The 18319-nt window shown below is 29.7% G+C and overlaps 1 protein-coding gene, 1 long non-coding RNA gene and 2 pseudogenes across 2 annotated transcripts; 1 reads left to right on the top strand and 3 right to left on the bottom strand.

Annotated features, from left to right (window-relative positions):
* The first annotated feature begins 4906 nt into the window (after positions 1-4906).
* On the top strand, positions 4907-11003 carry LOC100794585 (prolyl 4-hydroxylase subunit alpha-1-like). Its single transcript, NM_001255825.2, has 12 exons — positions 4907-5141; positions 5222-5269; positions 5360-5428; positions 5500-5552; positions 5641-5706; positions 6521-6595; positions 8261-8335; positions 9079-9149; positions 9234-9285; positions 9399-9488; positions 10113-10205; positions 10663-11003. The coding sequence occupies exons 1-12, from the start codon at positions 5078-5080 to the stop codon at positions 10768-10770; spliced, it is 864 nt and encodes a 287-aa protein (NP_001242754.2). The 5' UTR covers positions 4907-5077; the 3' UTR covers positions 10771-11003.
* Positions 11004-11429: 426 nt separating this feature from the next.
* Positions 11430-12532, bottom strand: LOC100781667 (ATP-dependent RNA helicase DDX50-like; annotated as a pseudogene).
* A 162-nt stretch (positions 12533-12694) lies between these two features.
* Positions 12695-13938, bottom strand: LOC102663958 (isoprene synthase, chloroplastic-like; annotated as a pseudogene).
* A 1449-nt stretch (positions 13939-15387) lies between these two features.
* Positions 15388-16444, bottom strand: LOC102660739 (uncharacterized). Its single transcript, XR_005886791.1, has 2 exons — positions 15978-16444; positions 15388-15582 (listed from the first exon to the last, which is right to left on the bottom strand). It is a non-coding gene; the product is annotated as an uncharacterized lncRNA (long non-coding RNA).
* Positions 16445-18319: the final 1875 nt, after the last annotated feature.

Here is an 18319-nt window from a genome sequence, read left to right as displayed (position 1 = left end):
TTACTGACTTAATGCTCACTTCATACACACCAATTTTGAGTTTAATCTACATTTTTTATATTATTGTATTTTTATATAAAATTCACTCAATCCCAAATTTAAAAATATCATTTTTATGATTCAGATCTGTTTTGTTTTAATATTAATTTATTAATTCCTGTAAATTTAAAAAATGCTAATGAATGATTATTTTAATTAATATAATTGTATACTTATTTTTAGTTACAAATGAAAAAAATTATTTATATTTTCATGAGAAATAATTTAAATAAATATCATAAAAATTCTTAATATAAACTAATTTTTTTATTGTTATTAATTAATTTAAAATTCAAATATATAATTTTTTTATCAATTAGAATATAATTACCATAGTTTAAATTATAATACATTTGAATGTTGAATAAGAAAACCATACTAATTACGATTAATTTAATCTTTTTTTATATTACAATTACTTTAATTAATATCATTATGTATTTTCATGATATAAAAATAGAAAAATAATTTTTTCTATGACAATTTTTTTTCAGTTGCATTTACTAAAAATAGTAAGATGTCTTAATCTAAATTTGAATTTGCTACAAATTGAAACCAAAATTTATGCCATTGTTATTAATTAATTTTAATCAAAATATATAATATTATTATAAGTTAGGTTATAATGTTTAAATTAGGATTAATTATCGTGATTAAATATTTTATAACTAAATAATCACCTTATTTTTTATAATTATTCATCATTTATATTTTTGCGAGATAACATTTATGGGATAATTTTTCTTATATAAATTTTAATTCTATGGGAAATGTGATACTATGAATTGATGTAAAAAATTGTTAATTAAATTATGGAATTCATCGTGATAGACATTTGATTCTATGAAAATATTTAAACTTTACCCTTCTCTTACTGTCTTTGTTTTTTCAAACGTATATTTGTTGTTCATGTTGCATATACAACTTTTAATGAAAAAAAGTCATAAATAAGTCATTAATCCAAGTATTTTTACAAATAAAAAGAAGAATAAGAACACAGAAAAAACGTTAAAAAGAAAACAAATAGTATAAACTAAAAAGAACTCATTAATATTGTAATACTCTCAAATTATCACCAAACATTTTCCATCAAAGTCACCCATAATCACAATCACCATTTCTGCTTCATACACACGGGGAAGGACCTGCGTTATGGGGAGGGGCTCTGATTTCTTCTCCAATTCAAAAAAATAATAGATTATTATTATAAAAAATTAAATTTTATTTAGTATAAAATTGATTTTTTTTTATCCATCAGTACCAACAAATTTACAACATTCATGGATTTTGCTCAATCAACCAACTAAATTACACGCTCTTAGTAGTAGAAAAATTGATTTGAAACTAAATATTATATTCTTATTATACGATTAATTTTATCTCTTAACTTCTTTTTACATTATAAAATAAATAGTAATCTTTTTTTTTTTAAATCTTATCTCAATATTAAATTTTAGTTATTTATTATATAATCTGTTTTTATCTCATAACTTTTTTAAATTATAAAATCAATAGTAATTTTATCTTTCTAAACAAATTTTACATAAATATTATATTTCATCAAAATTTAGTTATTATATAATTAATTTTTTTATTAATATCTAATTGTTAAACTCTATTTAATAGAATTGAAGAAAAAAAATTCCAAATCTCATATAAACAACTATTATTTGATTGACTAGAGATTGTTGTAATTTTTAAATCATGAAAACACATAACAGTTACAGTAATGATGAGTTGTGAGAACCTATATCATTGACAAGAGATAAAAGTTGAAAGACACAAATACCACACTAAAGAGAAGAATTTCCAAATATGATATTTAATGTAACAAATACTACATTTTGTAATAAAGATGAAAGATAAAAAATTTATTGACTAATTGTTAATATACATTAAAAAGAAAATTATTGAAAAAGTAGTATAAATTCAATTATTAATTTATTTTCATGAGATATAAGAAAGACGTTTTGTGTTTTAGTAGATTATAAATGTAAATATTTAACATATTAGAACATCAAATTATAAAAAAATTGTTTAAAAACTGGTAAATATAATTGTTAGGTGAATTTTATTTTATTTTATTATCCCCAACTTATTCCAGTTTGGATCTGCCCCTGCATACACATCCATCACATAAAAGCCTACAACCTTTGAAAAAAAATTCACCAACAATAATAAAAGAGAAGAGTCAGTTTTAAAATTATTGAATTTATCGTTTGATAGTGTTATTATCTTATTAGAAAAAAAATTATGTTATATGGTAAAATAAGATTTTTTAAGAGAAAAATGACTGAACATAATGGTAAACATTAGATATAAATATATAAATATCATTCAAAGAAATTTGTAAAAAAAAAAACTCAAAACTTTATCTTAGAGAATGAATGAAAAGATTGGTAAATTTGTGTTTTTGACTTGTATTTATCCACTCTTATAATCTGAATAAAAAAAATAAAATACATGTGTTAGCAATTGATTGTATTAGAAGGAAACAGTGAAAAAAATATGTATATATAGAAAACATTGAAAGTAAATTAAAAGAGAGAAAATGTAGCTTAGAATAATAATATCAATAAATTTGTGTTTCTTACTTGTATTGATCCCTCTATGGAAACAGAATAAATAAAATAAAAGAAAATATTAGTCTCTTCTCAAAATAAAAGAAGTATGAAATATCATCATACAGTGGACAAGGAAGGCGAAGAAGAGTTAAAATGGGAGAGAGAGATAGAGTATGGTGTAAAATTTTATGTAAAATTTGAATTAATAGAAATAAAAAAAGTACACAAGAAGTAATTGAAAAAGTACATAAAAATGTTTAAAAAATCAAATTCAAAAGGATTGCAACAAATATATGGCAAAAGAAAAGCCAGAAAAATAAAATCCAATTTGCTTCAAAATTAATAGATTGATTTGTTAACAATTAACGTGATCAATTGCATGATTCAAAATCCTTTGATTATAATATTGATTTGTTAAACAGATTTACTAATATTTTCCTAAATGAAGACTTTATAAATCATATTAATTATAATATAATATTCATTGTATTTACCAGGTTTTGAAAAATACTTACCAAATTAATTCCTTGAATATGGGTATTAGATGATTAGAAAATTATAAAATATGGAATTGTTCTGAATTTTTAATTAATTAAAATTTTATTAATTGTCTTTAATTAGAGGATAAATGTTTAAAATATTTAACATAATAATATTAATTAATGAATTTTTTAGATAAATATTAATTTTTAATTTTTAATATATTTGAAGAAACATAATAATTTATTAACATGTAATAGAATGATAAAATTCATACACAAAGTTAAATCATTAATACAATGCATTTAATAGGAATCTGATTTGATATATTAAATTTACATTTAAAATTGAATTAATTGCAGTTTTCGTCAATAATATCAATCCTTATTATTTTAAATTATATTGAATTAATTAATTAAAATTGAATTAATTACATTTAATCAGAGAAGGATTTTGGAGTTGTCATGTGACATTTTCCATTTATATAAAATCTTATTTTTTATAATATACATAATATATAATATAAAATAATAATTAATTAAATTATACAAACATTTATATGATATATTAAATAATTAAAAGTAATTTCGAATTTTCTGTTTGATTTCTTTATATATAATTATTATAAATGCACATTTAATTTTTGTCACTATTTTTAATTTCTTGAATGACATATATTGATATAATTGTCATAAATCAAAAACATTTTCCTTCCTTTTTTATCCTAATTTTTAATTTTGAAAAAAAAAAGTAGGACATTTTTCTAATAGAACACACGTAATGATAGACACATAGTCAACAATAATATAACTACAAATAATAAATTAAATATTATAATAATAGTGTAACATAAAAATATAAAATATAACTACAAATATAAAACAAAATAAACTTATTATCTATTATTATTATTATATCTTGATGTATAATGGTAAAATAAAAAAAATATAGTAACAAGTTCAAAAAAATAAAAAAATCCTATTTGATTAAAAAAGAATAATAAGAAAATTAATATTGGTTTGATCTGGACTTAAAATGAAATGCTAATTTCATATGAAAATTAAAATATGAAACTCTTTTGATAATTCGTATATCATGTTCAGTTAAAAAAAATCATATATCATGCTAAATTTTTAAATATATTTCAAGCTAAATTGAAATTATTTATATCAATAAATAATTTCATCCCAAGTTTTTAGTAAAATTTAATACAAAATTGAGGAGTTAAGTAAACAAAATGTATTATTTACTTTTGACGTGAGAGGAAGTTGGGTAAGATTTTGGTTTGCGAGAATTATAAGTCAAGTGATATTTGGATTGAGAATGTTTTGTTTTTGTTTTAAAAGAAAATAAAAAATAAAAGTGAAAATATGTACGCTGAATTTTAGAAAATATTTTTTATAAATATATTTTAAGAAAAAAAGATCTAAAAATAAAAATAATATATTAATATTGTCTATCTTTATTGAAAAGTGAAAACACAGTAACACCTTAAAATAATTTATTTTCTATACATATTTTTAAAATCTTAAATATTTAAAAATGAAAATTACTTTTAAAAAATGAAAACAGAAATAAACACTTATAGTAAAGACTAGTAAATAATTTTCCATATTTAATATGCATTTTAAAATATATGATTAATGAGAAAAGAATATTCCCATTAATGTTTTTTAATCCCTCTCCCATGAAAATTTTCGGAAGAGGAAGTAAAAATCTTATTTTTTTAGTTTAATGAATAAAAATATTATAAAATCATATATAATAAATAATGAATAAAAAAATATATAACTCTTTTGAATTAAATAGAAAGAGTTGGAATTCCGAATAGCACAGGCAAAGGAAGTAAGGAAGGAAAGGGAGAGCATAAAAGCAGCAATGGGCGTTAGAAAGCGGTCTGTGATTGTTGAGTTGACGATTGAAGAAGGAAGGAGAGAGAGTGTGTGTGTGTGTGATTCACATTCTGATCTTGAATTGAATTCATCTCCAACTCCATGGCTCCGGCGATGAGGATCGTTTTCGGTCTTCTCACTTTTGTCACCGTCGGAATGATTATAGGTATCTTCTTTCCTCTCTTATAAAAAGTACGATCTCTTCTACCTTATAACATTATTCACTATTCCCTTCTGCAATCCCAGGCGCTCTCTCTCAATTGGCCATCATACGAAGATTGGAAGACTCTTACGGTATACTATTATTATTTCATAGGTTAAATTTAGGATTTATTATTATAGGTACACTTTCTTATGCTCTGTTAGCTTAACTGCTCCGTCTAGGCACCGATTCTTTGCCATTTAGAAGATTGCGTGGACTCGACACTGATCGTCACCTTCAATTGCCAAGAGGTCACTATTCTTTTACTTTTCTTTACAGTATGATTGGAACTTCCTTTTCAAACTTTTCTTCTGTTTTTCAGGTGTTCCTTTTTGGAATAATGACAAGGAAGCAGAAATCTTACGCCTTGGATATGTATGTCTGTTCTGTTGTCCCTCTTTTTTCTGCCAAACTTTTATATTTACATGTTTTCTTAGTCTCACCCTCTTATTCCTTCCCGTAGGTCAAACCTGAAGTGCTTAACTGGTCTCCACGAATTATTTTACTTCATAACTTCCTGAGCATGGAGGTATGACCTCCCTTCTTAATGCTGATTTTTCACTCTTAAAACTCAGAATCCCCGAATTACAACCATATTATGGTAAACCTTTGTTAATTTTAACATACCTATGCCTATTAATTTGGTTGTAAAGTTAAGGTATAAATCCAAATAGTTACATCATTCTATAATTGTCATTATATTCTGTGCTGTTATTCATGGGAAAACTTGAAACTGCATGTTTGGACTGTGTGTGTGTCTATATGTATAAGGTCATATAAACTACTGGAGTTAAGGATGTTAAGCATAAAAGAAAGACCCTATCAAGCCTCCACTCTTGTCATCTGGGACCTTTTTCACTTAGTTGCATATTATTCAATTTCTATAGGCAAAGTACCATTTAGTGGATGAGTGGATCTATTTTAGCACTTCATCAGTGAAGATTAATGAGTAAACTAAAATTTCCTCATGAGGTACCAACATGTGTTGGTCTGAGCGGAAGGTGCTTAAATCTCTTAAGTGTGTGGTCTTGGGTTTGATTCCAAGATTTGTGTGTGGAAAACATTCTGTTGGTAGGGTCCTCTGCTTTAGTTCTTGACCATGCCCCGGGAGATTAGTCTCTCACCTACTGAGTGGGAGGATACTGTGGGAATCAAAAAAAGAAGTTTGTTCTTGAAGTGCTAGTTTGCTAGAGCCAAAGTGTGATATGCTTGTTAGCCATATATAAGATCAAACATGCTACACCTGGGCAATTAACAGCAATTTAAAAAACAAATAATCTGCTGAATAAAAACTTTGCTGATGATGGGCATATGAGTGTATTAAAATTATTTTATCTTCCCAGGAATGTGATTATCTCAGGGCTTTAGCTCTCCCTCGCCTGCATATTTCAACTGTTGTGGATACAAAAACTGGAAAGGTACATTGACAGTTTTCTTTTCTTTTGCAATTTCACTTTGATTGATCATAATCATCAATACACGCTAGGTGATGAGGTTGGGTTTAAGTTTCATTTTGCTCAAGTGAAGTATTGCCAGATTCACCATGGGAAAACTTTTGTACTCTGTTTTTTTATTTCTTTGTTCTCTTTTATGAATTAATTATATTTTTGTAAACTACTATATAGCTTCAGATGGTGGGAAGACCCTTCTCACAGAAAATATCTAATCTAGGACTAGGAAAAAAGATAAGTGAGAAGTTTTCAAACTTAAAAAGAAGAATACCATGCTTCAAACAAAGGAAGAACTGAATCCATTTTAAGAGTTATTTAGAAATCATTGCTTGATCTCCTCTATGGACTAACCCTCTATTAGGCAAGTTCTTTGATTCTACCCAGCAAAATACATCACATTGGAGATTATGAAGCTTGTAGAAACCAAAGAGACAAAGATATATAGAGAAAATCCAGTCTAAGTCTTATTGTACTTGAGAGGGATGTGTGCAGCATACGAGTATGGTACAAATGTTTTGTGCACTCCTTTGATCAATGTGTCAGTTTAGCCTTGCTGTGAAATTTTGGCCTTTTTGAGAATTGCTTTTTTAAAATACGCTGTTACAAAAAAAACCATAGAAAGAAATAATTTTTCTGAATTGATTTTTTTACTGCTTTGAGTTGCTTACTAATTATAACAAAATTTCACTTCTTTCACATTTGTGCATTTGCTGTCACATAAAGGCATGTCTGTTTGGCCTTATTGTGAAATATTATGGAGTACACTCGTTGACAGCAATTTTGTGTGTCTGCTACTCTGCTGTCATATAAAAACACTAAAAAGAATTTGGCAAAACACCTTGAAGAGTTAAAAGATATGCTTTGCTGTAAGAATAAAAGAAGTTTTTTGTTGATTTCCCACAATGGTCAAATAGGTTCAAAATATTATAAAGAATTTTTTTTCCTATTTTTTTTCTCTTGCTTTGCTTTCCAATCATACCATTTTTTTTTGGGTTGTGACATCAATTTTATGCATTTACATATAAAACACCTAAAAGAATTTGGCAAAACACCTTGCAGAAATAAAAGAAATGTTAAGATTAAAGGAAGCTTTTGTTTATTCACACAATGACCAAATGGGCTTGTAGATCTGGTACTATGTCATTCTTAGAATACGACAATAACAACAATAAAGCCTTATCTCAGTTGGCATATCATCCTTAGAATATGGTTTGATATTCTATACATATGATCGTTGTTAAGCAAAAGCGCTCTGTACTGTCAAAATTATGAAAAGGGAAAAATTGGAGTTAAACTTGTCAAAACTAAAGTTATTAATTGAACTTCCGTTTTGAAAAAAAAAAAAGAAACTTCAACAAGTGCTTCTGGTGTTGGGCAAAAATGGCAAATTTGTGCTGCTAAACACAGTTCTGGTTGTGAGCCAACCTTGAAAAATAGTAAGAATTGCTTTAGCCTCTTCCAACATGGCCAAAAGACTACTTTCAGATGCTTCTATCACTACATAATCAGATTAAGAAAAGGAAATCCATATCAAAACAAATGTGGACATATTGTGCAGTAGTACTATATGGGGTCATTGGCATCTATGAACATGTGTTTCTTCATGAAACATGATATTTCTATCTTGTACAGGGAATCAAGAGTGATGTCAGGACTAGCTCTGGTATGTTTTTGAATTCTAAAGAGAGAAAATATCCTATGGTACAAGTAAGTTAACAATTTTACTTTCCCCTCAAGTCTTACTTTAGTCATTAAATCAGTGTAAAAAGCATGGACTGCACCATCTGGTGTAACCATTAAATTGAAACAGTTTTCTGTAGTCTGATACACACTAAAACACTTTTGCATGAAATTAGCTGGTTCAATAAGAATCCTTGTTGGGTGGTTATTAGTGATCACTGACCAGTTTGGTTTTTGAAAGTTGAAACATATTGCCACCCCTATGGTCCTTTAGGGATTAGTGATTGACACCTTGGTTTTGGTTACACACAAACACAAAGAGTTATTTTGCTCCCCAGATTCATAAATCTGATCACAAAAAAATTGGAAACATTTCTGCTGTTTAAATTAAGGGTGAGCATGGTTTGGTTCCCTATGAAAAACTGAAACAAACCAAACCGGTAATATGGTGCAGTTTCCAGAACCAAACTATTTTGGATTTCAGTGAGTCAGTTCAGAACTGGTTTGGATTTCAGTGAACCAGTTCAGATTCAGTTTTAAAATATGAACTGGTTTAGTCTTTGTTGTAGTTCCTTAGAAAGAACCTGCAAGTGCTAAGCATGAAGCTGCACCAGTTAATCATAATAAATTTGATCTCTGTATATGTATTATATAAAACTTTTAGATTCCTTGAAAACCTTATATTTAATTTTTTTTTTATACAAATCCACATTTTATTGAATAACATTAATTGTACAGTTTGATAAAATATGTTCAAATTGCTCAACTAGGCAATTGAAAAAAGAATTTCTGTCTATTCTCAAATACCAATTGAAAATGGAGAGCTTATGCAAGTCCTGAGGTGAGAATATGACTTATTTTTTCATGCTACATCTGAACATGATGGGTTTTACCAGTATCAAGACTAACATCTGCAGCAGCACAGGTACGAGAAGAATCAATATTACAAACCACATCATGACTATTTTTCTGATACTGTAAGTTGTATTTGTCTTTGTTAATTTTCAAGTTATAGCCAAGATAATAATTTCCTTGAAGTGGCTTCAACGAAATCCCATCTACAACCTTTTGTGTTTCTTTTTTGAGACAGTTCAACTTGAAGCGTGGTGGGCAGCGAATAGCCACAATGCTTATGTATTTAAGTGACAATATTGAAGGAGGAGAAACATATTTTCCATTGGTAAGCTTCTTGTTTTCTGAAATTTGTCATTTAACTTACTTTGGTAGTTGCTGTATACATACGAAGCAGCATATGAATAGCCTGACTCAAGAGGAAATATTAGATGCCAGGCTGATGCTGCATTTGTGTCTAGACCATAAGTTTAGGTTCTAACTGAGAAAAGTGAGTGTGTTTTGTTTAATGACTGGGTCTTTTGTTTTTCACTTCCTCTGTTTAGTTCCTAGAAGTATCAAATATTGTGTTGTATCTTGTATGCCCCCCAGCAGCTTTGTTCCAAATCTTATTCTGCATTCATCTCGTTGATAATTAGTTAAATTTTAATTTATACGTGTTCTGACAGTTGCTTAGAAATGGAATGCCAAATTATTATGATGCCCGTGATTATGTTTACTGGTTAAACTAGTTATGTCAATCTTATGCCTTATTGTCTTTTCCTGAATTAAGGTATATATTGATTCTATTTAGATTATTGGATTTTACCTTAAGCATGAGAAATATGCTCAATTTGTAACATGCTAGTAATAGCTATCTATTCTGTGGTATGTGCTAGCCTGTTCTCTGTCATTCTAGTTGGGCATTTTGACCGTACTGATGCTGCTGTTAATAATATACAATATAATTCAGGCTGGTTCAGGTGAATGCAGCTGTGGTGGGAAACTTGTCAAAGGGCTATCTGTGAAGCCGATTAAAGGAAATGCAGTGCTTTTCTGGAGTATGGTTAGTGTAATTAGTTTGCTTATTATGGACATTATCCACGGACACCTAATAATGATTATAAGGGTAAAGTAAGACAAGTATTTACAAAATAAGGCTTAAATAACTCTAATTTCTGGGAGTTATCAATTTAATTATCAACAGGCAAACAAATCCCTTACAAATAAAATAGAATCCAGGCTCATCTCATATTAATTTGGAACTTAAAATCTGCTGAAATGACTTATTTCTCAAATCACACAGTATGGGTTTTAGGCAATCTTCATCCCTACATCTCACTTTTTAACATTTTATACATCTTAGTTTGCAAACATAAATTTGATTCAACGTATGTCATAAACTTAAGTCTGATAAAAGAGTTTGCTATAATATCACACAGTATATGACTTATGTTTGTCCTGTGGATTTTTAAGCTGGATGGAAAATTTACGATGCAAAATTGTCTACTTGATCTTGTCAGGGACTGGATGGACAGTCAGATCCGAATAGTGTGCATGGAGGATGTGAGGTAATCTCTGGGGAGAAGTGGTCAGCTACCAAGTGGTTGAGGCAGACGACTCACACTTGATTTTTTAGCTGTCAACATCTTGTGCGGTGTGACTCAAGAAAAAAAAAATCACTAATTGGATTTCCCCCGTTATATTTGTACTCATGAAAAATTAGTTATTGATATTATAAGCACTTGATAGTGTTAACCTTCGATCAATAAACTACAGCATAATCTGATATTATTATAAGATGCTCCATGTATGGTTTTATCTATACCATTGGTTGCGAATGATATAGTCCTCATTTATTCAAGCTTCTGTTAAATCTCTAGACATCTTGATTAGAAGAAACCAACGTCAAGATTTCAACTCTTTCTGATTGAGATAAAGAAATACTAAATTGGACGCAAAATTCATACGTATACTCTTATCGTTGCTAAAATTCAACATGTGAATGATATGAAGGAATACTCGAAAGATGAAAGTACATGCTTAAACATATGACTGATTAATGTCACCCTTTAATCGTCAGGCAAAATAATAAAGTTCTAGGAATACATGCCTAAATCAAAACATGGAGGATTTATGTATCGGGAATTGAATGTCCTTGTCTATGTTTATGTTTATGTTTGGTCTTTAAACGAACAGCGACCTGGTAACCATAGAGACAGATACACAGATACGCAGATGACCCTCAAGCATCGGTTGATAGAAATAATTCTTGAACAGGTCCCAGAATTCATCTCTGCCAGCCAGTTTATGTATGTAACATTAATAAGTTTATGCAAAATCTTAGAAGAGAGTTGATGACGTGGTATTAAGTTTGTTTAAGAGCAAACCTGACTTGTGGAAGGGTCAACAAGGAATAGCCCTTTACATCAGGGTGCATATTAAGCACAAGCACTTGCAACCTTGAAAGGTCTAACGCCTCAGAGCATCAATTAGCTTCTTTATCCTGAAATTTTGATATACGACAATAATTACATTAACAAAAGGTATATTTAATCAGATGGTTAGTAAATAAAAGGGTATGGGATGGCCAACCTGCTTGGTGTGCCGCTAGCAATGTTAACACGGTTTTTTAACAAAGAAATCTGCATTAATCATAAAGGACAATTATATGAAGAACAACACATTTATTTAAATTCTTTCAGGGTTCAAGGATAAAGGGAATTGAAACTTTATGGATAAAAATTTAAAATCATAGCTCCTATGTACGTAAGGAAACTAAACTTGTTTTATTGGATAATATATTGAAATTTTTAATCAGAACTTGTTAAAGTTAAAATGTGTGAGCTGTAATGCCTACAAATTTTTCTCTGGACTGGAGACGGAACCATAGGAATTGTAGAGCATTTGCATAAGAAGAATTAACAAGTCGAAGTGGTAGGAAAGATAGCATAAGAGAATTGAAAATATCTTAGCAGAATCAACACATGAACTTGAATTTGGCAAATATTCCATCGATATCCTAATGTTATCAAATGAAGGGAATTGATCCATTTGAGAGAGTATGTAAGGAACGTACCTGTTCATCAAACTTCATATGCTTTGAGAATAACTTTGCAGCATGACATTGTTTAGTCATAGAGCGAAAGCCCCTGCAGGAGAAAACAAAATTAGGGTTTTGGTTAAAGAAATACAGTACTTGCAGAGAGATGTATGCATCTTAAAGCAGATGAAGTTAAGATAAGAACTGCGGGACTTCCAGCATTAAGTTTGCAAACTCTCTACAAGAAGAGAGATGTTTGTAACGGCTTTAGAGAAAACTGGATTAATTCTGGAAGGAAACAATATTTAAAGGCATATGTCAATCTCTAATACTATGGATCTTAAAGTCATATCCTTACAACAAAATGAGAATGTACTGACAAAATTGAAATAACGAAAACAAAATGCATAAAAAGCTAGGGAATCCTAGCTAGTAATTATTTCACTTGGTCCATTGTATTGTTCGGTGCGGCCTGATCATTTTCCACCGTACTCAATACAACGTATATATAGTTAATTAATTGGAAGAGGGTCTATAAGTAGCAACTTGATTCTGTTGTCTGTGGTGCAGTCAGTCTCCATATTGGTATGTGCAATGCGAAACACGAGCCATGTTAATAGCTATTTGCATAAAACCATTGGGGAGTGTAGAATCCAAAACTCGCTCTTAGTTCATCTTAGCTTATTCCACTCTTCATCAATCAAATTTCTCAACTCCTCACGTGCTTGCTCCTCAGAAGTGCATGCCTTTCTCATGCATGTGGGACGTGATTGAATTTGTTGTTTCACCCCTCTCTAACTCAGCCTGCAGTGCGTTTTTTATGGACAAATGGTAGTTGTTCCAGGTACTTACTGAATGTTGGAATAATTAATTTTCTTGTTTGACCATTTTGCTTCTTGGAGGAATGCTTTGCACTCAGGCCACTAGTGTATATAATTGGATCGAGAGAGAGAGAGTACTAAAGAGTTAACAAATTAACCTCTCAATAGCATCGGTGAAGAGTTGTATCTCGTCCAAAGTACCATAGACGTCGTATAAATCATCGATGATGGTGACTAGTCCGAACATTTTAGTGACAACTTTACGACATTCACTGAATTGAGGGTCGGGTGCCATTCCCAGCACCCAGAAATATACCTCCATTAATCTGTCTCGGACAAACTCCAGCTTGCTTGTTAGCCCCATCTCATTCCACCATCTAACTTACAAAGCATCAATTAATTAGTTTACATTAATTTATCTTCTTGTATCTCCCTCGTACGTTAATTAATTAAGAATTGAAACTTTTTAATAACCTTGACAGTTCTCGCTGCTCTTTCTGGTACCATGTTGAAATCCAACACTGCAAGCCGCTCGAGTAGCTAGCAACTGATGGTGGGGTTCTGTTGGTTCATATTTGTCAAGATACCATCGTGCTTCCAGTCTATACAATCTTCGGTGATATGGAAGTTCTAGTGCATGACTAACTTGTTCTGCCACTTTGATGTTTAGGTTGTTCTTGAGATGTGTTATTGAAAATGCCCTTGCCTCGTCCAAGAGATTTTCTCCCTCAAAGCCAAGAAAGGGTGCTTCATATAGACTAAGCAACCCTTGCACATCACCTTTGAGTTCACCATCCTTGTCCTTAAATCTCTCAAACACATCTGCATGCACCATGTTAGCAAATCAACAAGGTAGGTCATATGTAGGTGGAAATCGTAACATATAAAAACGTACCTTGGGAGACCTCAAACACATCTTCATATAGACTTGTCATTTGTTGTATTTTTTTTTTATATTTCAAAAGACACATGTCTAACATTGCTTAGTTTAATTAACATTAATTGTTTCTATTTTATATATATCATTGAAAGGTTTTTAAAGTGGTTAGTAAGAGACATTGGCTCACATGCATGAAATTGAGTCTTGCTGTAGGCATTAATGTAATGCAAATCTATCAATTTGCCTCCTTGGACTTGCAATCATAAGCTTCAAAGATTTTTTTTATTCTACATTTTAATAAATTATTTTTTGAAAAACATATATATGTTGTATCAGGTTTATTTGCGGCATCGCAATCTACACCATCTACCCATCCTGTGAGATTCCTCGCCATGGAGAGATTAGTCGACGTAGCTAGCATGTTATGGGACTTAGCATAAATGGACAGTCAAAGCTACTTGAAGACGATCTTTGGAATGAGTTTGTTCATATATAATAATCAAGCGCGCCTTATGTATCTTCCAAAATCGTCATCTTCATCATTTAAGACTCATTGTATTGCCTTTTAACATGTAAAATGCCCTAGTATGCTTTTTTGAACAATAGGCAGCTAGCCTAGCACAGTAGTCATAATAATCAAAGGAGATCTTAAAAGAAATAAAGTTGTTGCCAGCCTGTCAGATTTATAATTCAGTGTATTCCACCTCCATTTTCACAAATAACTGCATCCATTTTTGCATAGCTGATGATAGTATCATCATGAATGAATTCAGAAAGTATTTAAAGAAGGAGCATATATTAAGAGAACAACTTTAATATAAACACAATGGAACTAGTATACTGTAATCATTTTATAAAAGAAATAAATTTTACATATATAGCTCTTTAAAAACACAATCCATGTAATTCCACTTCCAAACATAAAGATTCCACTGGAGTTGTTACCTTTCAAAACTTTTAGAAAAATGTACCGATCTTAATCTTGATTGAACATCTCGAACTCTTAATGATTTAATTTATACCTACATTTACTCTATCCGAATGAATATATAATCCTTTTTTTGGTGTAGGAAACCATGAGAAGTCATTTTATTCGAAGCTTTTGATCAGAGACAAAAATAGTCATTACTAGCAAAATGACATTAACTCAATCACGCTTTATTATTATTTTTTTTTTTGCTTCAGGCAGAAATGTACACATTTTCATTGGTTACAAACTTCCACAGTAATTCACCGAACATGAAAATAGATTGAAATAAAACAAAATGGATTTCATTCCTAATTGCAAACATAGAACAGGTTGATTATTTTAATTCACCCCATTCTCACTTGTATTCAGGTTCTGATTCCAAAAATTAGTCATTCATTGTACCATACTTAGCCAAACAAGAAAATAAACAATCTGAATAGAAAATGAACCTGGACTTTGAAAGGCAATTCTTGAAGAAAACGAAGAAATATTTCTAGATTACCATATTACAACATACACTGTACAATTGTAGCATTTACAATCTAAAAACTTTCGGTTCCTTCATTATTCATTCAAGTAGATCGGTACAAAATCAGTTTTCATTCTTTGCCATCAAAACCTTGACTTGTATGCACGTTGCCATAGAATAGAATCTCGTAAAACAAAATAAGTTAATTATTTGCTTGGTTTGCATCCGCAGGTGCAATTCTCCAGTTCTCTGTGAAGGTTCTGAAAGAGGGCAAAAAAATATTGTAGGCAAGATCAACAGATGTAATAAAAATTAAGTGATGCTTCAATTTATTCTCTGTTATTGTTATCCTAGAAGATATGTAAGCTTCAATATAATAGAGATAACGAACAGACTAGACTAGAGTCGAGGACTTGAGCATGTTTGAGTGGCTTAAATAATAATTCAGGAATGAAGACTAAAGAGAACAAGTACAGTATATTCTTGGTACAAGTTAACCGACTCGATGTGACTTTTCACATCCATTCTTTTTTCTATTTTTAAAGAATTCACAGCTTCAACATGTACCTAACCATGTGATAGAAAATATCATTTAGTTTAGAGAGAGAGATGAGCAAATAATTACAGTAGTATATAAAAAAAGAAGAAGAGGGACCTGAAGCTGAGTTTGAAGACCTTTAATATGTTGAACGGCCAAATCGAGCATGTCAGCATAGCTTGTTTGCTAGAATTAAAGAGAAGAAGGTGAGTTAGACAGAAGAGAGTGAAATAAGAAAGGAGGCATAAATAGAAATAGGAAAACCTTATATATCCATATTGGGTACAAGGTCCTGTAATTTCTTGAGCTTGCCACTGATTCTAGTTCTTCTTGGTATTGGGAAAATACCCAAGTCCTACATCGGCTGTCTCAATCCTTGGAGTGCAGCTTATATATCTGTTGGACAACTTCACTTAATGCCAATTGGTTTTAAGATGAAATCTAACATGGTATCAGAGCAGGCTCTAGCCCTGGGACCTCGCATTCGCCTCCGATGCGACAAGCACCCACAAGGCGTGAAGGGGATGTATTGAAAAAATACCCAAGTTCCACATCGACTGCCTCAATCCTACTCTGACGCTCGGCAATGCTACGGGGATGAGTAGCACAACCTCGCTTAGCACGGATTTTATAAGGGAGTCACTCACCTGCCACTTTATCACATACTCCCTTTTTCTTTTCTCAATTCAAACTCTTTCTGATACACACTCTATTATGAGTTAAATTTTTTTTAAAAAAATATTAAATTAAAAGAAAGACTCCTTAAATAAGAAATAATCCATATAAAGAAAAAAAAATCAATAAAATTTTATTCAAAGTAGTATATTAAATAATATGTTATTAGTATTTCACAAATATTTTTAACCATCAACATTTTTTCTAATAAATTAATTGACTATTATGATAATTAGCCCAAAAGTCACATAAAAAATTATTTCTAATTAAGGTAACAATAATTCTATTCAAATTTAAATAAACTAATTCTAGACTCATCGATCTCTAACCAGAATTGATATCAAAATAATAACTTCGAGAGAAATTATATATGGTTGAAAAACACAATTCAGATACAGCATTGGTTACTATTAACATCTCTCTCTTTTCTTTTTCTCTTTTTCATTTTGAACCTGTTCTAACAATTTTTTTTATGATATATTATACAAATATGTCATACAAATAAAGTTTTTTTTTTATTTATCATACGAATAAAGTTAAGATAAAAATGTATTAAACTAAAATAGAGAAGAGTAATAAATTATAAAGGTGTGAGATAAATTGTGAAATTTATTTATAAAGCTCTTTAAAATTATAAAGTTAAAATAAAATTAATTAAGTTTTTAAAAATGATAAAAATACAATGCTATAAAAATATGAAAAATATATCATTTTTAAAGTTCTTGAGAATTGTTCCATTGAAGTATCTCTAGGAAAAAAAAATCATCCAAGTTGTCCTCAAGGACGAAAACGGCTCTATTAAAAAAAATGCAAGAATAAAAAGTGTGGCACCATACCACTTGTCTCAAAGACTTGATTTAACTTGACACAATAATTATCCTGTTGTTTTTAAAAGTAGAGTAACATTTTTTTTATCAACAATAATCACATTCCACCAATAAGAATTAGTATTTGATTCACTGGATTAAAGGATATCCTTAATATTTGATTTAAGAGGGAAAAAATACTTGTTTTGTTTTAAACTCTTGTCATTGATTATTGGAAGTCTGGAACCCATTAGGAAATAGGAATATTTTAATATTCAATCTTCATTGAAGTTATAATTGTTATTATTTTCTTTCGCTTAGATTGTAGTTAATTATTTTAAAATGATATTAATTTTAAATTTTAATAAATGAAAGATGTACGCAATATATTTCAAATTAAATTAGTGACAAATGGACTTGTTGACCAAAATGAATTAAAAAACAAAACTATTTACCGATTTACTATAGTTTTGAAATAATTTATCTAGTATGAGTATTTTTTACCACATAAAAATGCAGGAGACACCACTCTAAATAACACTTTATGTTCTTCTTTTTTTTACTTGTATTAGGAGGAATCACTCTAAGTGATGTCTTCAGTTTTGATTCTCATACTCTTTTATATCGATTTTTTATTTACAACTGATATATATAAAAATACACAACAGATGATGCGACAAGTAAAATACGAGATATCACTCAAAATAAGAATAACTTCTCCTGTTATATGAACGAAAAATGAGCATACGATATTACTTAAAGTAACATCTTGTGCTTCTTATATGATGAAAACAATCCATATCAACTAAATAGTTGCTAAAATTTATAGGTGTGATAATACCTCAAAATATATCGGTTGCAAACTTCTCACTCTTCTCAATGGACTAGGTACTCTTCAAGATTTCTCTTTGCATTTCACCTCTCAGCAAAATGGTTGTATTGAAAAGAAAAGAAAGAAAACATTGTCATATTCTAGCT

The sequence above is a fragment of the Glycine max genome, chromosome 10 (genome assembly GCF_000004515.6).
Source record: "Glycine max cultivar Williams 82 chromosome 10, Glycine_max_v4.0, whole genome shotgun sequence".
Lineage (NCBI taxonomy): Eukaryota > Viridiplantae > Streptophyta > Magnoliopsida > Fabales > Fabaceae > Glycine > Glycine max.
This window is presented reverse-complemented; position numbering and strand designations above follow the sequence as displayed.

Coding starts and splice junctions, on each gene's coding strand:
- LOC100794585 (NM_001255825.2), top strand. CDS start 5,078: ATGGCTCCGGCGATGAGGATCGTTTTCGGTCTTCTCACTTTTGTCACC. Junction 5,142..5,221: donor CACCGTCGGAATGATTATAG/GTATCTTCTTTC, acceptor CTGCAATCCCAG/GCGCTCTCTCTCAATTGGCC. Junction 5,553..5,640: donor AAATCTTACGCCTTGGATAT/GTATGTCTGTTC, acceptor TCCTTCCCGTAG/GTCAAACCTGAAGTGCTTAA.